The sequence below is a fragment of the Rhamphochromis longiceps genome, linkage group LG7 (assembly GCF_057381845.1).
Source record: "Rhamphochromis longiceps isolate RC_006_pf linkage group LG7, R_longiceps_female_GT1.1, whole genome shotgun sequence".
Lineage (NCBI taxonomy): Eukaryota > Metazoa > Chordata > Actinopteri > Cichliformes > Cichlidae > Rhamphochromis > Rhamphochromis longiceps.
This window is the reverse complement of record NC_140563.1, coordinates 47,642,984-47,669,105: the sequence shown is the minus strand read 5'-3', so window position 1 is coordinate 47,669,105 and position 26,122 is coordinate 47,642,984. Positions and strand designations below refer to the sequence as shown.

General features: G+C 38.8%; 1 protein-coding gene across 5 annotated transcripts in view; it reads right to left on the bottom strand.

Annotated features, from left to right (window-relative positions):
- The window catches only part of rgs3a (regulator of G protein signaling 3a), a 155,563-nt gene that overhangs the window by 20,954 nt on the left and 108,487 nt on the right, over window positions 1-26,122 (bottom strand). For all 5 annotated transcript variants that reach the window (XM_085413984.1, XM_085413987.1, XM_085413988.1 and 2 more), the window contains one exon: window positions 12,879-13,871. In XM_085413984.1, the coding sequence (XP_085270110.1) occupies window positions 12,879-13,871 (993 nt within the window). The remainder of the gene's footprint in view (window positions 1-12,878; window positions 13,872-26,122) is intronic.

The window sequence follows — 26,122 nt, the reverse complement described above, 5'->3', positions numbered from 1 at the left end:
ACTGGATAAAATTGGTTTTTGGTCTCCTGTTTCTTTGTTAAATGTGAGCTTTTGCCTTTTTCCCTTTGTATACTGTTGTATTTTCTGGCTGATATAAACAATCCATTGTTCCTTCAGTGGTCCTTGGAGAGAGCAGAGTTTGCTGTTTTTTGTCTCTAGTCACCTATGTTTTTTCCAAGTCTCTGGCATAAATCTGTGCAGATACTTTCAAGGGCAAGAAAAATGGCCAAGATAATCATCAAACAAGCAGCCTGTGTCTGGTGATTTTCCTGGGTTATGAAAGCCTGTTATGCAAATGGCCTATTATTACTTTTCAAAATAGAACGAGTGACGCACAGTTATATTCATGCAAGTATATAAAAAAAACATGTATTGAAGATAGTTTCACATAAAGGTCCCTACTTTGCGTAAAGATGTATTTTCTAACTCCAGGACCTCCACAGGAAAGTACTACTCGACAATTAGCTTTGCTTAATTTGAGGCAGATGACCGCATTTTATCACTCCGAATCGTAATTATTTTTTTTAATTATCTCTCGTAGGTTTTCTCAGTAATTGTAGTGTAATATCAACACACACTGAAAACAAATAATCTAAAACTAATCTAAATTCAATTAAAGAAATCATACTTGATAATTAGAGGTCAAAAATTATAATGAACACGCTTTGATTAAAATAATCATTTGGAATGTGCTCTGGCACTGCTGTTAGACTGTTTTTATCATTCCTTCATGTGCAACACAGGCTATTTGGCGAAAAGATATTATAAGGTAATCGTACGTGTTCAATTTTATTTTACTTTTTTTTTCATCTCTGGAAAGGAAATCAGTGATTAGACGCTGCATTAGACTTAAGGTATAATAAAAGACAACTGGTTATGCTCCAAAACAATTATCGCTGTTGAAGGTGTATTTTTGTTGTTTCTGCAAAAATTGTTGAAAAGTGTTTAAGTGGAAGAACTCAAAGTGACAACAGAGATGACATTGTATAGAGGGATGATTCAGATCGTGTTCCGTGTCAACGTTTCATTACGTGAACATCCACTGCCTTTTCAGAGTGAAAACTACCCTAAACTAAATAAAAGAGAAATGAACTGAATTCAGAGCATAAGGAAAATAGAGATCATTTCAGATTAAACACTAAAGTTAAATGTTACAACTGACAACATAGTGCTAAAAAAGATGGAGTCTTTAATTCTGGCATGTTAAACCATTTATATAGTTAAGTTTGATTGGGTGACCTGTGTCTGAAGAGAAAAACAAGATAGGGAGAATATTGTAAACAATTATTCATATTCATACACACGATGCTTTCAGTGCTTCTTTTGGTATGACATTTTCTTTCCACAGTTCTTTTATGGCTTTGTATTAAAAGCTCTGAGAAAACATTTTTAGATGCCTCTATAATTCTTTATGCGTTATTATATAACTGCTTCAGTTATTGTTTTTCCAGCTTCCTTTATAAATGATAGGAAATAATCTTGTGGTCTTCCCAGTGGCTGCATGATGTTTATCTGCATTCATCGGTCAGAATGTGTACAGTTGTTGGTGTAACCGAACGGTAACATACACTCTAACACACACGCACCCAAACAGTACAATGGGACAACTACAATTATCAGAAATATCTCTGAACAAACTCAGTGACCAGCAGCCAGGATACTGACTCATTCCTACTCTAACTACATTATGAAAGTGGTTACAATAGGTGCATTGTCTGAGTGTGTGCTTGTGCTTGTGTGTGTGTGTGTGAGGATGTCTGGGTATATTGAATGCTTGATCTGATTCTTCCCTGCCTCCTGTTATTCAGCACCTCTCCGGAGATGGCTGCTTTCCTGCATTAGTACTTCCCATGTCATGGTATGTTAATGAACAATGCTAGGACAACGTCACTCTTTTGAACTGCTCTGACAAGATGTCAGGTTACTAAGACATTTTCTGACCAGCAGATGACCTTTCTGCATGTAATTCTAAATGGCTGCAGCTACAGAGTTCTCCCCAAAACTGGCTGTTATACACAGACTGAAAAAGTAGGTCACTGATTCCTAATCAGAAGCAGCTACATTAGGAAGATGTCAAAAAAACAAACACATACTGAGCTAATTTTAAATAAGTATATAAGATATATATGTATATATACAGTAACCAAAGAGCTTCTCAGGTCAGAGTAATGGGATATTGTTCAACGCTAAAGTCAGTCAACAATTCAATTATTAATTACAAAATTGAATTGAGAATTCAGACCTACAAGCAAGCAGCAACTAAAGGGGGCTGCAGTAATGGCCTAGCAGTCATTGACTCGAAAGGCTTTTCATCCAAGTATTTAAAAAAATCCTTATATTTAAAATTATGTTAGTTTGTCCAAATAACTTTAACCCTCTGAATGTATGTTTAAAATGGTCTATAATTCCTAAATACTTAAAGCATTGTTTTTGTTAAGTCCATTGACGTAAAGTTGAAAGTCTTAAAAACCCACTGTGGTGGTATACAGAGGCAAAACTACAAAACTGTGTCTTTACTGAAGTGTATATTTTGTAAAATAATAAGCCTTTAGCCTTCAAGGCTACTGCAGCTGCAGATAAAATCCACATTCGTCCATCTAGATTTTTCAACATATTATTTCAGGATATCTAATGAACAACGTGTCTCATAAAATCTCAGCTTCTCTTGTAATTACTTTAATAGCCAAAGCAAGGAAAACTAAAAAGTCATCATGCTGACCTTGTTCAGTCTGATGACTTTTTTTCATGTTCCATGTTTGATGAACATCCTGACATCTTTATTACTACTGCTACTAAAGCTTCACAGCTAGGATTCAATATAGCAGTTACAGTCCTCAGCAATACAGACTGTTCAGATCATACTAAAGTGCGTTTGCACAGATAAGCTGCACTTTTTATAACTAGAACGTTACATCCCTGATAAAGGGAGGTTATTTAAATCCTAAATAATTACCACTGTCTTGGTGCAAATAAATTCTTTGCCTTTAGTTTCAGTATAATGTTTCCACATCAATATGAGGGAGCCAGATAACACTGTCCTATTGGCTTTATGTTGCATCACCAGTCATCAACGAGTGGTCAGTCTCGTTGATCATTACGGTCCTGAGGTCAGAGTGGTAACACATAGAGCAAGAGTGTTAGTGCTGTGAGTAGCAGGTGCTGCCTTGAATCTGTTATTAGCATTTTGTATTTTTATCACAGCCAAGCAGAAGGGCTGGTTGCCACCAACTAAAGTGATTACTAGGAAAGTAGCAGGTCAGGAAGAGACGTATGGCATTCAAGAGGGAAGGAAGGAATGCTGCAAATGAGATTCCAAACACAGAAGCAGGGGAATGATGTGGGTCACACATCCATTTGTGTAAATGTCATGCTTCCTCCGTCCCAAGGGAAGTAAACAACACACAACAGTCATGGAATATCTGGCATTACCATTGGTCTCAATGTGTAGAGTGACTGAGAACTTAAAGCATCTGCTCCCAGTCATTTTTAAGTCGCCATGTCCAAACTCTTTTACTTTGATGTGTTCTGAAAATCAGCAGCTTTAAAAAAGTATGTTTTATTTTTATTTATTATTTATTATTATTTTCTGTGCAAATAGTCCCTTAAAAAGTAACCTGTCCACAAAAAAGAAAACTGAAAGCAAAAGTAGAACATCAGTGCTTCTTGTGCGTCGGCTGTTTTAAAGCTATAAAATGCCTGCTAAAGACAAATGTCATTCTCCAATCTGGACTAAAAGAAATGGTTGGCTTTGTAAAAAAAAAGGTTTTATCAACTAAAAATAAACAAAAGCTATAGCAGTGTATTTAATACATTTTGTGAAATTAATAATTGTTCTCTCTCTATAGCAAACTAAATGTACTTTACGTTAAAAAAAAAAAGGATAAACATTATTTATACTGTGTCCAAGCTGAGTCAACTTTACGTTAATTAGTACCACTGCTGCACGATTAAATGTGAGGCATTCAACAGATTATTGTAGTCATAACAGAAAATAGCAAGCAAAAGAACTCCATGGAAAATACATAAAAGGGTTAGGAATAAAAAGATTATTCATTAGCTAAATTACATCTTTTATTCCATAATGAACAAGCAAAGAGTGAACTGTGATTTTCCTGTCTTTACCCTTCAGGGCTGATTGCTCCATTGACTCTGTTCCCATCCTGTGAGGACAGCATGTGTGTTCCTATCCTCCCACCAGCATTGTTCTCCCTGACTTCTGCTGCCCAGGGAGTACAACAGAGTGTACGACTTTGTCCTGTTTCTGTGCGTGCTGGGACACACTTACATGCTTCTACAATGCAAAGCAAGGCAGATTTATGTGCTGATAGCACAAATTGCACATGTACGTCTGTCTCCATGTATGTCCCTCTTTTACTTCAGTCAGAACACACAGTTCATTCAAAGTCTATCCAAGACAACCGACTGTGCAGATGAATGCTCAGATTTGGTATTAACAGTATTACCAACTGCAATAATAGCGACCTTGAAGAGTATTGACAGAGTACAGTCTGTTAGCACTACACAGCAAGTTTCATGTACTGAATGATTTGCCATTTATAATCTGTGAAATAATTTGCAAAGGACTTAGATGAAAATTTTGAAGTATTTGGAAGTATTTTACTGAGTGGAGATCATCCAGCAAAATGTGAATGTGACTGATATTGCGGCCAAAATTCAACTGAGCTCATAGAGAGATGGAGGATGAAAATCACCACTGAGCACACTGTCTTGAGACTAATGCTAGCTAATGCTAGCTTGCCAGCTAATCTACAAGCTATCTAGGCAAAATACTGTCTTGAGTGGATAAGATCAGCTAATTCATCCAAATTTCTGAGGCTGATATGGCAACTTAGCTTGCTATTTTCCAATGATTTGTTGGTTTTTATCCAGCAAAATGAAATATGTATAACTGATGTTTGCGCTTCACAGCACTAGCTAAAAGAAAAACCAAAGTTAGCTAAAGGACAGAAAGAAGTTACACGTGTCCTGCACTGGTGGCCAAAATCTGTTTTGTTGCTATTATATTTATACCCAGCTACAAGGTATATATGCTGGTCTCTCAGTCAGTTTACAACATAGGGTATGATAGAGGGTAGAGGAGGATTTCCCCTCTCTCTGGTCTACATATCTCCCCCCTGCTAATTTTTTTTAATATCCCCAGTGGGGATATAAAAATGCACCCTACCCCCTCTGATTCTTACTGCTTCATTTCAGAACGATCTACAGCATGAACAACAACACAGCGAGAAAGTGAGTTTTCCTTTCAGCACTTCAACACAGATGACACTGCCTGTTAAGTGGGGCTATAATCTAATTCTTTCCACTACAACCTCTTATTAAGCCACTAAATAAATATGCTTTAGAGTACAAACCTAACCAAATAAATGAGAAATGAACCAAATTCACCCCCCCCCCAAAAGAAAAAAAGCCTAGATGTATTCCTGGACATCATTGGCATCAGAATTCCTTACACAGATGAGTTATCCAGCTTCTTATCACTTTTTACAGCTATGCAACAGGGCTGCTGTCATCATGCAGTTCTAAAGGGAATCTTCAAATAAATTATGTGCAGGGTTTGTTGGCTTTGCAACTGATGGTGCCTCTGCTGTGATGCACTAATAGAGAGGAAAAGCCACAAAAGAGCAAAACGATCAGTCATACACTTTATAATGAACCTGATCGTCATTTACTGCATATTGAATACGGTCCATGATGCTGCAAAACACTTTAAGGAGCCAAGTCATTTTCACATATTCATTAACTCTCAAACTCAGAAAGTCTACTATTGATCTCAATAAATATAACATAGTTAGAGTTGCCTCCTTTGCCTCTTTAGAGATTTGAATGTGTGGTTAAAAGAGGAGCAGTGTGCTGCAGATGATGCTCTGCAGGATAGTAGAATATATGCCAACATGCAAGCAAGCTATTAAATATAGAGGAATATTTGTTTTATTAAATATTTTATTAAATACCCAGTCGGCCAAACATTGCTAGGTGGAAGAAGGATCTGATTTAGTTTTGGTATGTTTAACCATTTGTATTGTTTCACTGAGCCAAATGCATTTGGAGACAAAAACAGGAGATGGAGAAAATTGCTCTTTTTAAGTGAATTTGATTAATTAAAAAAAAAAACTTCACTACATTACTTTAAATGCTGAGATTAGATGTATACGTTCAGAGCTTTTTTTTCTGAAGCTCATAATTATTTTAATAAGACAAACAGTACCAACTAGAGCAATGTCCCGTAAGCTTCACTGTGCAAAACTGGTGGGTGACGCACACATATGTGAACAACAGTTCCGTTAAAGGCCACAGGTATCATTAATAACAACAGCTGTACACGGGTTACTTATGGAACCATCTATAAACATTTATTTATCTAAATATTTTGCCATAGCAGTATTTTTTGGCTGACTCACCCAAAACACTTCTATGGCAACGAGCGCTGTAAACACCTCAGTTCAAACACACAGAGGACACAACTATGAAACAGGAGGCCTTCTGGAGTCTGTCTTGTCTTGAGTCATCTGAATGTCAGGAGAATGCCAGTGATAGCATCCAAAGTCCCAACATTTACTGACCAAAGAGAATACACTATAGGAGACAGTGCGGGTCTGCTGAACTGAGCTCTTCTAGTAAGTGCTCTGACATCAGGGCAACGTGTCTGACGAAAGAAAAGCATCATCAAACACTGCGCAGTAATTAGTTTATAGGTCACTGAGCAAATGCTGATGGTCATTCCTGTATACTGCTCAAAGTCTTGCATATTCCTGAGATGCAAGTGATAACGCGATATTGTATTAGTCATCAAGCTGATGACAACTGAAACAATACTCTCCAGTGATTTCCTAGCTCTCAGTCAGTTAGGTCTGTTAGGTCTCCCGTGTTGGTTCTTCATACTGTAGAAAGTCACTAACTTTGTTAAGTGTTGGTACTGGAAGCAGGTGTCAGGCAGTCTGTTACAATTACTGAGACAGGGTCCTCTACAGTCATTGGTATTGACATGTGTAGAGCACTCCTTCATGCACAGTTCAGAAGAGTAACTATTCACGAACCCCATTAAAATTCAGGCACAGTCACAAACAGGCAAACAACTGATAACAAATAAACAAGGATAATGCAAGCATAATTACTCAGGATTAGCTAGCCTTTGTTGTGGGGGTTTTGTAAAAATGCACAACTCCATGAATGAGTGGTTAAGTAGTAGCACTGGAGTATGAACGTTGAGATCTTTAACAAAGATTACATTTTTAAATCAGACACACTTTTTATGTGTCTGTATTCTACTACTTTACTTTTGTATGAATTAGTTAAAGTACACTTATCAAGCCTGGAATTTCTCCACATGTTAAAATGGTGTTCGTAGAGCTACGAGAAACAGCTTCTAACAAACGTTTAAGGAGTGGATGTAAGCAATAACATCATTCTCAAAGCCAATAAGAATATTATGAACTTCTACTGAACTTAGTTTAACTTAGTTAAAATGCACATTGCAACAGGAAAGCCTCTACTCAGCACTGAAACATCCACAGCATACATGTTTGGTTCTGGATGCTCTAAGCTGGCCTAGCACAAGTTTAATCAAGTTTATCTATACTGTGCTTTTAGAGAGGATTATGTTAGACAGATACATTTTTACATATTACAACATTTAATCATATGTCAGTAATCTACAATTATTAATATCTGTCAGCTCTTTTGAGATGCCAGCACAGAACACTGCATGCCTCATTCACTAAGCATGAAAAGCCAGTGCTGAAGGGAAAGTGGTTTGCAAAGTGGCTTGCAGATGTGAAGTCATTTTAGGCAGGCTAACTTGGATAAGTAGATAGCATTATATTATCTGGGCTAATGGACTCTGCACGACAACATAAACTTAATTTTCATCTCTCCAAAGCACTTTATCTGCTGGTGTGGATAGAGACATTTTGTATGGGACCTGCAGCTTCAACCTGAATATTTTATTCTTCATTAGGCAATTAAGTTACCACATGGTTTCTTGCTTTATAAGATGTTAAAAGTCAGTTGAGAAAGTGACTCCATGAAAATCACAGCATTAAAACAGTGCGCCGTAGGAAAACCACTGGCACTGTGTGTGGGTGCATGTGTGTGTGTGATTTACAAGTGCCATAACTTCTCGTGATATGCCAAAACAGTTCAGGCCAATGTTGTAAATAAAACGAATGGAAACTGTTATGTGGAAAAATTGAAGGAGAATGCAAGAGGACCTCTTGGCTGTGTGTTGTTCTGTAATGTAGCTACAATATGGCTGGGAGTGAAGATGAATCATTAAAAAAGAATAAGAAAGAATGAAATAAAGCTCTCTGTTTGCATACAGAGTGACTAAGGGATTGTTTGATGCAGAAATATGTATATAGACTTAGACGTATATATGTGCCACCTCGGGTTTGTGGGTATGTGCGGTTACTTTCTCCCCAACTGTGCATTCCTCTTCCTGCTTAAGTCAAAATTTAAAAAACAAATGAACAATCAAACATACAGAGACAGGGATAGGGGAGAATGACATAACATCTCTCTGGAACTTTCCAGACAGCACAGAAGACTTCACCGAAAGACAAAGGGAGATGTCCCTGATTTCACAACAAGAGATAATAAATTGTTCCCAAATTTAAAAAAAAAAAGAAAAAGTCCTGTTCAGACTTACATAACTCCTTTTTCCCTTTATTGGAAACGTACATGGACACTCACATTACATTTACATTATGGACTCTCCACCATTAAAGTTTGCTGTAAACTGTGGAGTAACACAGCACAACCTAAAAAAAACATTGCATTCAGTTCATTCACATTTTTTTTGTCAATAAGTAGGAGGTGACAGGATGCTGTGTTGACTGCTCTGAAAGTTTGCTCAGTCTCAGTAAATATTTACATGTTACTCATTTAGCATTGCAGTGGACTGGCTGTGCCCTGCGTGCATTTGAACTGTGGCCTTTTGTCCCATCCAGGCCAACTACTGTACAACAAAATCAAGAAAACCCACGCTTTTGTCCACAACGCCATCTGTGTTCAGTGGGTCGTAGTGCTCACAGACGATACGTGCCGATTGTGATGTGCGCCTTGGCACCTGGCAAATTACCTGTGGCGCCTGTTTTGTCTTATGCTGAAACAAAACACTTGAGATGAGCCTGGTACTCATCAATACATTATATTTTTAAACAGTTTCCGTGAATAACTTATTTAGTTCATTCAGTAAAAAAAAACAAACAACCAACCCTATTCTTAGGCCCGGTCATGCGCTGAGCCATATGAGATAAACACAAAAATCTTGATATGGAGTCCTATAACCTTTGAGCTAAAATTAACAAATATGCAACTTAGGGCCTGAGGAATAATGAGAGACAAGGATTAATAGAATAGTTTTTCTAGTGGAAAATTGCTGGGGCTTTACTCATATTTTTCTGTGTCACCCTAAAATAGAATATTTAAGTTCCTGTAAATGTTTTTCTTGCTTATTATTACAGCACAGAAAGTATTATGTAAAGGCGAGAAAAACAGAAGCCAATCTTTTCTCTGAAGGTACGTCACTCCAAACACACAGCTGTGTGTTCTATTGTTTTAACCTCTTTAATGTGTGCTTAACCCTAACTATCTTTTCTACTCAATGAGTGTTTTTCTAGCGTTCAACCTGTTTAACATAATACATATGCTTTACTCTCCCAATTATATTTTAGACATTAGTTATAAAAATATATATATTTTTATAACATTAAATTAGTTGTGCGGGAGCCAACACAACAGAACTGGACGGCCTGATTATGTGCACAGTGCACAAACATTACTGGAAAACATCTGCATACGTACTGAATTTTTAAGTTATGTTCAAGCCAACAATATGTTTTTTTCTCTCTTTAAATAATGCTAAATAATGTTAAACAACTGTTTTTATTATTTCATGTAAAAGTAAGAGGGGGGGGGAGTTAATGTTATATAATGCTGGACAGCTACAGAAACTGCCTTGCATGAGAGAAAACTGCAAGTCGGCCTCAGTGATTGGGCTGGAAGTACGCTGAGACCATTTTTACGACTGTCAGAGGTGTCCATAACATCATGCCAAACTACACCGATGTTAAATGTTAAATACATACTAATTTGTTTTCATCAGTGTTCATTTTATACTATCTGCCTGGGGCCATCCTTATGTCAACGCAAGAATGTAAGCATCACACACATTCAGTAAACACACTGAAATAGTTTCCCCACCCAACATCTGTAAAGAGAGGCGATATTTATTCAAAATCCAAACAAACATTTAAGCCCCGTAAACAGATTTTTTCTTTCTTTCTTTGGGTTGCTTGGGTTAGATCCTCACATGTCAGCGACATCTGCGAGGGGGTGGGTGTCTGTGCAGCGAGAGGAGAGTCAATGTAATGACCTCACTGGAAATACAATTTATTGGTTTTAGCTCCTTCTGTAAAAACTATTGTAAAAAAAAAAGGATAATTTGATCATCTCTGGTTTCCATTTGTTTTGGTTGTTTACATAGAACAATTTTAGCTTTTTTAAATTAAACTTTAAAAAAACTAATTAAAAATATTGTTTACCACATTCATGGTAAAAAAAATAAATAAAATTATTTTACATAGATGACTAACAATTATTTGAAATCAAATTTGACTTTCTGTCTCATAAAGTATTTTGTTCGTGCGGTGACATAAAACAAGCACCAAGCACCTTGAAAGAGCACTACTACTGGCTACTTGGTTAAGACACAAATTTAAGTATTACTGGTTTAAACTTTTTAAAATGTTTATTGCTATAATTTTGCTTTCTGTTGTCTTTGATTGAAATGCCTTATAAAGTTTATGTAATACCATAAAATACCACAGGAACTACTGGAATGTGAAAAGACACCAAAGAACTTTTACATTTATAAACAGTTGAGCTAGATCAGGTTCATTGCATGGATAAAACATGAACAGTTGAAAAGTCGAGAGGCAAAAATGCGAGGATTAAAAAGAAACAGACAAAAGTATATTCAAATTTTTCACCGGTCCGGTCCTTGCTTACCGTTTCACTGAAGCAGTAAGCAAGAAAAATCTCACAGTCAAACAAACTGACATTATTTTTCTTGACCTGCTCTCTGTCCGTCCCTGGCTCTCTTTGCACTGATGATAGGCCACTAAAAACATCAAGTGAGAAGAAAAGGTGCAGAACGGAAAGAAAGACAGGAGGACGCCTGGTGCTTGTTAAAGGCCAGACACGTCTGTCACACTTTCTAACGCGCACACACCAACCTGCAGCGCACTGAGTTGTGTGCAAAGTATCTTATAGTGTATGATAACTGATGTGGCACGTCAAATATTCAAATAGTAATAAAACAATGTAATCAGTGAAGCTAAGGTTTCACTGCAAGTTTAAAACAAACACGATCAGACAACATTGTATACACTGTTTCTGTTTGTTTCTTTGTTTTACCTCCAAAAACAATGTCAAGGTTAATGATTCTAAATTAATTAAAGTCCCCACCACGTGTGGCTAAATGGTTCTGATAAGTGGTTCTGATTTCATCCTACTGTAACAGCATAACACTGCAAACCAAATAGAGATAGCTTTAACTAAAACACACACACACACACACACACACACACACACACACACACACACACACACACACACACACACACACACACTGTGCCTGAAGATGTCATTTTAAATAATGGAAACAAAAGCCTCAAAGGAACTGTATCCATGACGGCAAGAGGTAGTAAAATTACCCTTGAATCTGCCAAGACCAATAGCCTGCAGCTCCGTCTGCTGCATTCCTTCCCTGCGCAGTGTACACACCTTGCCATTTAAGGCTGCCGAGTGTGCTGACAGACTTGTGGAGGGAGAGGCAGATAAAGAGGAGAAGTATTTTTGATAAAGCAAGCACTTAATCAGCTCTGTTAGAGCCTACTGAGTTCTGCTATCACTGACTTATTTTCCTTCCATTTAATACATTTTTCTGATCCTTCTTTTCTTTCTTTCTCATTTTTTCCAAACTATTTCTTCTGAAACATGTGTACAGGTGTGCAGACCAGCACTATAAATAGTTTTGGAAGAAACGGTGGCACAGATGATTAATCGTCCGTGTGCACCGTCAGTGTGATAATTCTAAGGACAAATAAAAAACCTATTACTTCATAGTGAACAGGAACATGAGACAGAATAATTTCTCAGTTAGCACTACTCAACACTGGCATGAGCAAAGTGAGAAAAAGCACAACTGTTTCTGTTACTGAGTGTGAGCTGCATAAGGCAAGACAATACGATGCATGCTACCCTCTGCTGGACAAGTGAAACAACATTTACCGGCACTTAATCTCAAACTGCAGAAATCCTTCTCAAATAGGAGCCCATAAATTATTTCATTATTGCACTATTCTATTTTTGTTTGTTACCTTTACAATTTTCTACAATTCTTGACTCTTAAAACTTACACAGATTGGTATGAGATGTGGGAAACACACTGCTATTATAGATAATGCTATAATTTCACAGTATTCTTGGATCTTTTACAGATTTTTACATAACAACATTAGAGAGCCAATGAGACAGTCATTTGAAATTTATGAAAATTTAACAATCAGCATTAAAGTGTTTTGTATGTAAATGTGAGCAATCTGTGAATAATTATAAGTGTTAATTACAAGCTGATGTAATTATAACACCAGGTAGAGCATGCATTTGCTCTGCTTTACCACTTGATGTCACCCTTTTCACTAAAACCACTGGAAAGTAACTGGGCTATTCAGGAGGAGTAGCTGAAACACCACTGGTCAATATCGCAGTGCTTGTTTGTGTGTGTTTCTTGTTGCTTGTACTTCGTGACCTGTTCTCTCTGTGCCTCACTGGTATTTCACAGTGACGTTGCTTACCTTCCTCCCAGAAAATAGCATACACAGCTGATGCATGGAGCCTCCATTCTTGGTCAGCTCTTTCTTCAAGGTTTTAGGTGACGGGAGTGTCCAGCCGCCCTTGTGGGATCCCCCTCCAGTTTCTAGGCAGTTGATGGCGTTGTCAGAAGTGAAGCAAGGTGTGCGGGGGTCCTGCAGGAGGCTGCCCTCGCTGTGTGTGCGCCTGCGGAGGGAATTTTGCACACTCAGCCCCCCTCCTCCGTGTTTCTCACACGTGGCACCCTCTACCATGCTTCGGCGCTTGCTGTCACTGCGTTGCAGGTAGGCATCGTCGCTGTCGTCTTCATCATCTTCTTCTTCAGACTCCTCGTCTTCATCTTCATCGTACTCTTCTTCGTCAGTGTTGGGTGAAGAAAGGGCATCGGCGCTAAAGGAGCGGTCAAGGCGGAGCTCCGGGATAACAAACGAAGATGAGGAGGAGGAAGGGGGAGCGTTGGTGTCAGGCGGCTCTGAGACATTGTCCTCATCTGTGTTTGACACCACCAGGTTTAAGTTCACCTCCTCCTCGTTCCTCTCTCCTTCCTCGTCTCCTTCATCTTCTTTCTCGCAGCCTTCGCTCCCAACACTCTTTCTGCCGGCCTCCTCTTCCTCTTCATCCTCCTCTTCCTCTGGCTTGTTCTCCTCATCCTTCCTGTCCTTCCAGAGTTCCATCTCATGCCCCTCTATGCTCTTGGAATCCTCACCCTCAGTGGAAGGCGGTGGTGTTGGAGGTACCTTAAGTCCCTCGTCAGATCCCACCAGACTTCTAAGGGGCATGTAGACCTCATCCAGAGGGGTGAGTGGCTCTGAGGGGTGAGGACTACCCAGCGTTGGGGGCTCAGAGGGACTGGAGGGATACAGGCTGCTTTCCTCCCCTTCTGAGCTACGTGTCGGCAGATGGAGGCATACACCTCCTCGATCTCCTCCTACTCCACCCAGTTCACATGAAGGGGCATCCACCTTAGGCTCCAACATCTGGAAAGAGAGGAAAAGACAAAAAGAAAGACACAGAGAATGAATAGTCAGCCTCAGGCTGTTTGGATAAACCCACTTAACACTTTCATTCAGTTTGGTTTGAAATACTCCTATAATGATGTTGAGTTATACTGGCAGGACGAGACAAGACAAAACAGTGTCTTTTGGGATGATCACAGTGCCATTTAAAGCAATAATGCTCCTGCAAATTCTTGCATAGAGACTATCATGACCTGGCTGCGCCACCTGGAGGAGACGGAGGAACGCATCCCACATCTGGAATGCTTACAACCATGTCATGAGAGAGAGCACACCGTGGACCAAGGTAAAGCAAAGGAAATCTCAGATACTCCTCTGGGGCTTCCAAGGTATGAAAAGAGACATACAAAACAACTTCACTGGTAATTTTTGTCCCCAACATTGCATCAAATGATAAAATGCCAGACACTATACTGTAATATTAGTGCAAGTGAGTTCATATTGTGATATACTACTATTCAGTTCACCAGTGCTGCTGGCTGCTGCACTACACTCGAGCTTGCTGCAGTGACTCAGTCAAATTAAACTGGTACTGTGCCCTCGAGGCAGTGGAATAGAAAACAAACCAAACCTCTTGCAGAAACTAATGAGATTACATTTACAGATTACATTTTATAAAAAGGTCACAGAGTAGTCGGTGATGCTGAACATATCAGTCTGAGTATAGGAAACATTTACAAAGTTGAAACTTTTTAGTGGGATGTGTTGATGCTGCATTTTAATTCTGTTTTCTGTTCTTCTTATCAGGAACACCTAACATGTGTTAGGTGTTCACCACTAAATATGGTTCAGAGACACCTTCCTGAAACCAGAAGACTTTATACAGAGGGGCCCTTGACCCAAGATAGAATAATTTACCATAGGACAATGACAGTGGTCCAAGAAAAAGTACCAAAAATAAAATCTACCTGTTAAATCCCAGATCTCCAAGTTTACAGAATCACTTTTAACTTGTTTAAGTCTCCATCAAGTCTTGTGAAGGGCCTCATTGTACTGGCCAAGTTAAACTAAGCTGCAGTCACAAGATGCAGTGCTCTAACTGGAGATAATATTGCCTCCTCTCAGGCAGTTCTCATGATATTTCACAAGACGTTTGTGTACTTACACAGCTCAAATTAGTTTCTGCGGAAACAATTGGCCTGGTTGTATTTTTGTCTAAACTTTTGGCCCATATTTACAGAAAAAGGTGCTCTTTCATTCAGCACCAAACATAAACAAAATCCCAAAATGTTTTAACATTAACGGCTTCCATTGCTGCCCTTGTGCAGAAGATAAGATAAGAATATGGATACTAAGTACATAAATCAGCCATTATTGTTTTTTGTTTCTTAGTGGATGATGTGCCTGGCCTCTACAGTTATTTTAAAAAGAAAATAACCGCTCTTTTAATTTTAGCGTTTTTACATATCATGACATAATAAAAAATAATCTGAATATGAAACAAAAACTAATACAAAATACGCAGAAGCAGTGTTGAAAATTAAAGAGAGTCTTACTGCTTCTTTGGGAATTAACAGGGTAATTAGCAGCCAGGTGCTGTTAATCAAATGCACTTGATTAATTGATCATCAGCAAGTTCACTGCAAGCGCTTCAGTAAAGGCTGATGCTTTGGCACTTTGCCTATTTGAAGCATTCAGGCGTGTATTAACACAACGATTTATAGAGAAGGAACTATTGCTAATCATCAATCTGGGAAGGGTTATATGATCATTTCCAAGCAATTTGAAGTTCATAATAAGTAGAAATCATTCGAGACAGTAGCCATTATTCCCAAGACGTCTCAGGAAATTCACCCCAAGGTCAGATTACACTGCTCGGAGAAATTGAAGAAAAAAAAGAGCTACATCTCAGACTCTACAGCCCCCAGTTAGCATGGTAAATGTCAAACTCCATGACAGCATGATTAGAAAAAGACTGAACAAGTATCGCCTGTTTGGAACGGCTGCTAAGAGAAAGCACCTTCCCTCTAAAAAGAAAGTCGTGACACAGCTTAGGTTTGCAAAGATGCATCAAGTAAGCTACAAGACTTCTGGAACAATGTCCTCTGCACATATGAGACCAAAGTGAAGATGTTAGTGTTTAGCGCCCTCCAACGCAGCATATCAATGACAACACCTCATACCACCTGGGTATGAAACTTGGCTTTGTTTTGCAGCCACGGGATCTGGGCACCTTGCAGTCAGTGAGTTGAGCATAAACTACTCTGTATACCAAAGTGTGTTATGTGTGTGAAGCAATGAGGCTCAAATTGGGTCATGCAACAGGCCAATGATCCAGAGCACACTAGCCGAAAAAGAATGAATGAAAAGGAAAAGAATCAATGATCCAATCAAAATCCAGACCTCAACCTTATCGAAATGTTGTGGTAGGACTGAAGAGAGCTAAGAGAGCTGTGTGTAAATGAATACCTGTAAACATTCAATGAACTGAAGCGACGCTGTAAAGAAGGGCGGGCCAAAATCCTTTCAGAACAATGTGAAAGAATCATGAAATTACATGAAAACAATTACTTCAAGTTACTGGTGCTAAAGGCGATTCAAAACATACTGAATCACAGGACTTATTTAATTTCTCACACATGGCTTCTGCATTTTGGCTTCGTGTCTGCTGAATAAATATTGACACTGTATAATAAATCATGTTTTGTAGTTCCCTGAAGGTTGTATACACCCAAGTTTAGACCTACTAAAGATGATTTATGTCCTGATATGTAAAACCTTAAAACTGAAAGACTGTACTTTTTTGAGCATGCAACAATTAATGCTACTCTTTATACATTTTGACTTGTTCACCTTCCATTTCTAAATGGTCCACTGTAGCCTAGAGATAAAATCAAGACCCCATTACCTCCAATATAAGCTCTGGTGAGATAGAGGGTATATAGGAGGTATTTTTAGAATGAAATGCACTTTCATAAAAGCCAAAGAGGAAACTGGAAGTAAAGCTTATCACTTTATCCTTTCTTCTCCTTACTTTGCCTCTGTTCATTTATTCTTCATGTTGTGCAAGTCATAGCAGTGAGTCACTGACAGTAATGGATGACTTTTAATCATGTTACAAGGCTTGTCACAGGATAAACATGATGATTTCAAAGGAATCTAAGATGTTTGGGGATATATATAATTTTTTTCCTTCTGTGTTTCTTCACATATTTAGATCTGAGATTTATATGGAGTCTATTTTTGCACCTTGCCTACCCCATCTCTCTCTGTCTTATGCACACGAATCCCTGGCCATTGAAGATATGGCTAGAGACACAATGGAGCCACCTGTCCTGTCAGATACACTTGTTCCTTCTCACATTCTCCACAGCGAGCACACACATACACGCACAAAAATCATTAACCCCTTTTAAGCAACATGTCCTCGTGTCTTAAGCCGAAGACCAAGAACAAACATATCAATAAATTTTGAGATACCTTCCAAATATGACATTGACTTCACTGCAGACTTTTTAACATTGTCTGTTCCCTGAATCTGCCTTGAAAGATGAATGAAACACGCAGGCTAATGGGCCATGAGACATCTGCGGCGTGCAAGCCCTTTGTGTCTATGTTTGCGTCTGTGTGCGGTGTGTGCATATAGCGCATGTACACGTGTTCCAAAAGTGTTTCACAGTCATCAATGTTTCAACAGAATATAATCTCCACCATTGCTTCATTAAGGAAGGAAACAAAACCAGCCCTAAAAGGCAGAGAGAGTGAGATGCAGGGTGGGAGAGTGAATAGATGGAGGAGACAAAGTGGATAACAGAAACAGAAGGAGGAAAGGAGGAGGGGAGTCAGTGAATGGCAACAGCACAGAAAAGAGATAAGTGAGTGAAAAAGGGCTGAGGAGAGGAGTCTGAATCTTACATCTTATCTTTGTATGAAGCTTATAGTTGAGGCTAAATCACACGACCCTGTACCATCCCTTGGTTATGTTGAGATAGGCTCAGACTGCTTCATATGATGCTCTGTGATGCACTGAGCATTTTGTTTCCACACACCTCTTCTCAATCCCCATGTGTTTCTTTTCTCTCCCTTATTCCCAATTTATGCTTCAGTGGAAAATGTATGCTGTATCTTATGACGTCACCTGACATGCACCTCCCGAAAAATGTAACTACACGTTGGGGAGAATCAGCCCACATCTACTGTGATTGGCCTGTTCATTGCATCCTATAACATCCTGCAGCACTGAATTTATCCATGAGATGATAACAATCATTGCCTCAGTATAAAGAACAATAATCACAGCGTCAATATAAGGACTCACAAATGTCAGCAGATTCCTGGAGGAAATTTGCTGAAACTCCCGAAATGGATGTGAGCGAATGTACAAAGTAGAGAAAAAAACCTGAGGCAAACATATATCAGGAAAAAAAAAACGAAAAGCGAGGAGCCAGGACGAATAAAAAGGTCCCGGCAGTTTTTAAAAAAAAAAAAATCGTCTGGCACGACGTCACAGTAATTAACAAATAAGCATAAATGTGGGCAATGACATCAACTACTTACGTAGGTTACGTACAAAGGTTCCCCACAGGAATCTAAATCAGGCATAAGTCTGTGTTTTGTCCTGTTTCCCTACGGTCACTCCCCTCATCCCCCAGCAGCAGCAGCATTTGGCTGCCCCTCCCTGTTCCTGGTTCTGCTGGTGGTGTCTTCATGTTAAAAGGAAGTGGTTTTTCCTTCCCCTCACTGCAAAGTTCCTGCTGTGATTGTTGGCGTCTTCTCCCAGGTAGGGTCTGCAGGTTCTTTACCTTACAGTAAGGGTCCTTGAGGCGACTGTTATGATTTGTTGCTATATAAATAAGCCTGAATTGAATTGAACTGGATCTCATAAATCTCACTGGTGTCATGTGTATGGCCCTTCAAAGTAACGATTCATTCTGAAGAGAAATGGCATATTCAAATGAGTCGCCAACAGCAATACTGATCTGAATTTGTAAACAGCAAAAATCTGAACTTAGAAAAAATATGATTTAATGCTTTGATAACCAGACGAAGCCAGCAGGTGTTTTCATTCATTAATGAATAAAAAAAGAAATTTTACATGTTTTATACATTTTTTTCCTGCGTCTAAAATTAACAATGTAAAAATTTAATAAAACTAAATAAATAATTGACAGTCCCAACAGCTGATGAATGGATCTGAACACACTTTGAAGCAGACATCAACAGGTTTATATCTCTATTATTATTAAGACGAACTTTCAATTTATTTTCTAATTTGTCATTTGACCAGATAACTTCAAAATGAATGGCATTCCCATTAGAGCTAACTGTACTTGCTCGTCGCTTTTTTCCGCTGACAGAAAAGACAAACGTTGTTTAAACTGTTCAGCGTGATGACCACAACCGTGCTAATGGCTAAATGTCCAGGCAAATGAAAAACAGCATATCACCATCTCTAATTTTTCACATATTTGTTCCACCAATCATGCATGATTGGTGGAACAAATATGTGAACAAATATGCATTTTTATGCAAATATGTGAAAGAATATGCATTTTTTCAATTGGTTTACACCTCCTCCACAGAGTTAAACATCAAACTCAAGCACAGAGTTTGGGTTTCTCTAGAGCAGGGGTCTCCAACTCCAGTCCTCGGGAGCTACTGTCCTGCAGCTTTTAGATGCATCCTTGTTCCAACACACCTCAATCAAATGAATGGCTTGTTAGCAGGCCTTTGCCAAACTTGCTGAAGACGTAATTCAACCATTTGATTCAGCTGCGTTGGAGTAGGGATGCATCTAAAAGTTGCAGGACAGTAGCTCTCGAAGACTGCAGTTGGAGTGAACATTACAGCCTCCAGAGCAGCTAACTGAATTTAAGAACAGGCTTAAGGACTCTACGTGGGCCTTAAGCAAAGAGGGGGGAATGGACCAGCAGATGATGACATTTATAATGTAATATAATTTATAAAGTTTTTACTTCCATTTTCTAAGAATCCATTTTAATTTGGGAAATAGCCCATAATTTTCAGATTAAGAGAAGAAAAAGATATTAATCAATCATCAAATTCAAACTAAAAGAAATTTGGGATAAGGCTAGATTATCCTTAACTATAAAACCAAGCAGTTGAAAACTATAACAAAAAAACGGTATTTGGACTGATCTTCGCAATAGTGAAGACACAACAATTTCAGAGACTCTACTTTACCTGAGTAAATAAAGGCAACTCCCTTTGAATGAAAGAATGCTACCAAAGATATGCTTAACTGCAACCTTTACATTATTGTCTCTTACTGGATTGGTATGATGTGAGATTGATTCATTCATTTTTTTACCATGTTGATGCAGACATACAACATTGCCATACTTGTAATTTTTTGCTGAAATTTGGAAAAGCCTACAGCTACCAATTCTGCCAAATTTCCCCACCTTTACATATTGTGCCATAAATACTTACAGTCAGTACATGGATTGTATGTTCCACCAAACTGTCCAATGATGATCTAAATGTTGTGCTTTACAAAACTCTATCTGTGATCCACACCATCAGCTGAGTCTAACGCTGCAGACCAGGTGGGACAGTATGAACCAGGTGAGAGCAGTGAATACCGTGGTTCTATATTCACATTTCCATGATGGCAAATATGATCAGAGTAAATATTCTTGTGCTGATGGTCTGCATGTCTCGAGGTCATTATGTTCTCATACAGATACTACAGAAAACTGCACGCAATCGTGAATGGTCACCCGCAAACAATTATGTGACCTCTGTCCTACAGTTACCATAACAACAGGAGACCTATCCCAGGGGAGCAGCTGTGCTGTGCATTTTCCAAAAGCTTCCCCAAACCCCTCCCGCTTATCAATTACAAAGTGCCATCTTTCATCTTCATCGCTTTCCTTCCTTTTCCCCCTTTCCTTTAATTTCCTGTCTCCTGTTTATTTCTAAGTAAGGCATTACATTAAAGAGCATCACTTCACTCCACTTAGTGTGATACTGGTGGCTAATGGTCTAAAGCAGGGGTGCTCAATACGTCGATCGCGATCGACCAGTCGATCGCAAAGGTAGTATTGGTAGATCGCATGGCATTAAAAAAATAGATGCCAGCCTATCATCCATCCCGTCACTTGATTGATACAGGGAAGCCAGTCAGATGACAGCAGATTTTTTCTGACGCTTAGGTCGCTGCGCATGCGCAAACAGCGGCGCGAAGTGTAGTAAAACTGACAAGCTAGTCAGCGAGTTAACTCCAATTTTTAGCTCTCGGTTTTTTCTCTTAAACCTGGCCGTCAGCAGCTACTGTCCGGACTATGCATCCCTGGCTGATTCAATTCAGTGCAAGTCATCAGAGTAAACTCAGGTAATGACAAAAAATTTACATAGTTAATTGTGTTGTGAAATATTGGATATTGCGGTTATGCATGTATATACATTGTAGATATAAAGAATCCTCAATATATTTATAAATAAGTATATGTTTTGGATTTTTGTAGTGGGTAGATCATTTTGACTTGGTCATTTTATAAGTAGCTCACATGCGGAAAAAGTGTGAGCACCCCTGGTCTAAAGTGTCCAACATCACACTTGCCAAATCCAACTGCAGCCTCAATAAATCCAGCTAATCTCAATTAGCACTGCTGTTGGACATGTTTTGTACCATCCAATAACAGAACGTGACTTCTCCTCTCTTGCCTTCGTCTTTGCCACTCCCTCCATCTCTGTTAACTTATTCATACATACTCACTGCTGGATCACTATAACAGCAATTTGGGTGGCTGTCTAAGTGATGCAAGCCCACCCAACAAGCCTGCATGATGCTATTTATCTCTATTCAAAAGTCTCCTTTATTCACTGGCTTATCTGATATTGATTTCTTCAAAGGATGTGTAAGGTCTGAGGAGTCAAGAGAAGACATCCTGTTTATAGCCCGGAGGGAACACATCAAATGAATACGGTGATAACAGAGAATAACAACAAAGTTAACCTTATTCCAAACTGACTCGAAGCATCATCCTCGTCCAACTCTTTATTAAATCTGCATGGTGATCACGTTGAGACAACTACTCAGGCACAAGCTTGTGACTGAGCGCCACCTTTGTCCTCACTGATGACGATAATGACTTGTTTTTGAATTACAGTTTTGTAACTCATGACTACTTTCTTAATCAGGAATTCATAAGCATAATCGTGGTCTCATTGCATCACTCGTTAAAGGGAAATCAGCTCTGGGGTATTGACGTGTACTCTTGAGCAAGGAGTTCATTTGAAAGGTTAAACCTCACACAAAGGGCATCCCCAGGTCTTACCTTTGTCCACAGATTCAAACCAAATGCTCCCCACTTGTAAACACACTTGTGCTTGTGTGAGAACCAACCACAGCTCTTGAATTAACATTTGTTTGACTTGCATTTTTGGTATTTCCTGTTTTATTTAGAACACAGCCTTGCTTTTTATTGAGAATCTTTATATTCCTGCCCATTTGTGCTGCACCTATATTTAACTGTATTCACCTAAAAGCTGTGTGTTACCATCTTCCTCTCTCAGATCATCTTTTTCTTATGTGTCAAGCATTAAGCACTCTTCCTTGTGTAAGACGTCCCATATGTCCAGTCCTATTTAGTCTCCCTTTTTAGTTTGTTTGTCTCAACAGACAACAGACTGACACATTGTTTACTGAATATAAAATTCCACAACTGAAAAACTGAGCTTGTGAGTCTTTGCTTGGTCTCCAGAATGCTACCAAGTCCTCTTTCTGTAGCCTGTACTGTAGTTCTTTCCAATTCTTTTCCATATGGGGCGATTGCAAACCTCCTCGGGGATGTGATGCCATTAAAGCTTGCTCTCTCGCTCTCAAGAGTGATAGCAAACTTGTTTTTCTACCGTACTTGTAAACCACATTACTTTCCACTAAATTTAGCCGTATACACACACACACAGCCCAAACTGTTTACTTGCATGAAGTGAAAACATTTGCTCAAACCACGTCACAGGCTGTTGCATAAAAACACAAGTAAATCATAGCATGAGTCGAGACTTTTACAAGACTTATATGTACATTAATTATTAAGACTGTTTTTTCAATGTCTTTTCTATGTATGTCATCACAGCTCATACCTTACAAGAGACATGTCTCTGTCTCTATGTGTGAGAAGCTCATTCTCCATACAATTGGATAGCTATATTATGTTTGCTGCTGATCGGATGTTTGTGTCCATGTCTGCGCCAACCGAACGTATATTAAGCAAGCTTTGACATGCATTGTCCAGGACAAGCTGCGGTCGAAAGATTTAAGAGCCGTTATTGGATCATGTAATATGAATACCTCACTGAGGGGACCTAACCATATAGATGATCAATCTCTGAATGGCCTCATTACATGCACCACAATGCTCTGCCCTCTTTTGCTCTCGATTTCACTGAGAGAAGACAGATGAGACAGTAATAGTCGTTTGTCTGTCAGAGCCCTCTGCTGTAGTCAGGCCGAAAAGGGGACAGAAAACAGAGAACATACACAAAGGAACATGGAGCAAAGGAGCAAGAGAACCAGAGCCCGATCAATATAGGATTTTTTTGGACCAGTACCAATATGTCAGTGATTAAACATCCAATTTTTTTCAGACACACGAAACCTAACAGATTTCTCTAACATTTTATAAGGTAAAAAGAAAAAATGAAATTTTATTTTATTGTCAAAACAAGTTGTGGATTAACTCTGCTCGACTCTACTTGAGTCATCCGATTGTTGCTGTTTGTGGCTTTCCAAACACCTGTTGCTAACAGGAAAACTGCAGAGTGGCATGTGGTGGACAAATTATGCGGCATCAACCCTCACATCATAGCTGAAGAGTGTTTCTTCCGTGTCTTCGCTGCTTTCTTAATTTTCATTTATCAGCGATTGTGAATGCTGATACCAGCAGATTCATATGTAGACCGGCCTTTAAAGGGAACAACTGAAAAGTGTCTGTAGATCAAAGATGTGCCATACAACCTCCAACAAAACACAATACTACTACTACAACACAATAAATATACAAAAAAACTGTTCTTACTAAAGGTAGAATCTGTGTGTTTCACCACTTGAGGCAAAAAAAACACCATCGAGTGTAACCAGGCTATGAAGGAAGAGATGCTAGTAGGTAGAACATATTAAGTGACATTATTGGGCAGCTCCTAAAGTGTTACAAGGCTACCTACTATTACAACTATAGTGCTGCTACTGCTGCCTGCAACCATCAATAAAATGTTCCGAATTTTTATTTCCATATTTCTGCAAGGCTGCAGAAATATTGTGCACATTAACAACACACGAAGGAGGACGGCATAATAAAAGCAATCTCACAGGATTACTTGACAGCCAGTTCAACCTTGGAGATGCAGGTTGTGGGCATGTTTATGTTTAAGAAATGATATTCAGTCATTAGTAGAGATGGAAGTGCTTTAAATATTTTAGCACCAGAACTTATTGTTACAGTGAAATAACATATGGCAAAGGTTTCAACTCATTATTTTTTAAATGACTGCTCTGCTGAAGCATCTGCTGAAGGCATTCAGCACATATTTCGCCACTGCTTTCATGCATTATTTGCAGTTGCAGAGCTAATGTCAAAACAACACTGTCATGATTTTACTGACTTTACATCGTCATTCACCAAATTCATAATTTGTGCATATTTGTGCATGTTCACAATGCATCCTGTGTTAGTTGGAGGTGAACCTGAGTAATCACAGACTGTATATAAATGATGGATACCCACTATAACATCATCTAGTGTTTTGTGAAGCTTTGTCTTTAGTATTTTGTCGTTATGATTTCTGAAAACAAAGATTGAATAGAAGAAGCAAATGACTGAGAAATTCAAAAAGTAGCAAGAAGCGCACACTAGAAATCGACTTTAATAAACAGAACGTGCAGGTCAGGTTACTTTTTGGGGAATTTTGTAGCTACGACGTAGGTACAGCGTAGATTTCTTGATAAACCATAAATCCTCTGTAACACCAAACCCCAACCTTAACCCCAACCCTAATCCCATTGAAACTTATACAATAATTTAACTAACTTTGAAAATAAATAAATAAATAAATAAAAGTTTGAAGTGTTTCTTGTAAATGGTTAAGGCACTACTGCATTGCCTTGATTTGTCAGATCCAGAATCTACAGCTATCGTTAAAATACAGTCTTTGAGTCCAATGTGACAGGTCCCAGAATATGAAATCAGCAGTACACTGTGGCTGACGTGTGGTTTAAATATTCATACAAAGAACAGGTTTCTTTTAGAAATATTACAGTTTGCATTATTTCTGTGACTTCCACTTTCGTTTTGTTTGTTTTATTTTTCTTTTATTTATTTCTTATACATTGTTATTCTCCTTTTATTTGCTTTGACGGTGCCTGTGATATAAAGAAAAAGCAAAACAGTGTCAGCAGAGAACATGAACAAAACCTCTGAGGAGGGATAATTTCTTGGGTGTGAAAACTGAATGAATACAGTATTCCACCAACTTGGAAGCGGATAACAAAACCCAGCCCTATTACCCTCCAATCGAGTTAACTTAAAAATAGCACCGCACATAGCCGCTCCTGCACAACCTTTAGAAGAATCACACAAACCAGCCAGCGGGCAGAAATGTGAGGGTTTTTTTAAATTTTTTTGTAAAGACATTATTGTTAGAATCCAAGGGTTCAGAGAGAAAATGCCATTGACGTAACTTGCCCCATGACGCCAGGCAGCTGAAGACAATGTGACCAGTGAGAAAGACTGGAAAGGGCCTCGGCAGAAAGAAAGGCCAGAGATGTTTATGTCAGTGTGTGTGTGTATGCACAATTACTCATGCTGTAGGGACATAAATTAGTTTAAACAGTCACATTGTATGGCGCTGCCTCCCGTTTGGGGACAAAAACCAAGTGCCCAAAGAGTAAATCATTAAATATGACTAGACCTAAGTGCGAAGAAAGGCACGGTTTTGGTTTGGGTGAAAGTTACAGTTAAATTAAGCTAGCATTCCTTTAGAAAAGCTCATCCACAATTATGTATCAATTTCTATCAGTATCAAAGGATCCAGGCTTAAATCTAGTTAAATAAAGTTCAGCACAAGCGAGATTGTTTGTTCAGATTTCATATTCACTTAACCTAGTTCCACTCTATATTTGCCCCCTGGGTGTGACCGTAGGTGTATATGGTTGTGTGAAGGATTTACACGCATGTGTGCATAAATTTGGGGTTTGTCTTTCAGTTTCCTGCTCGCCTGTGTGACAAAATGTTGCAATGCATGTTCCC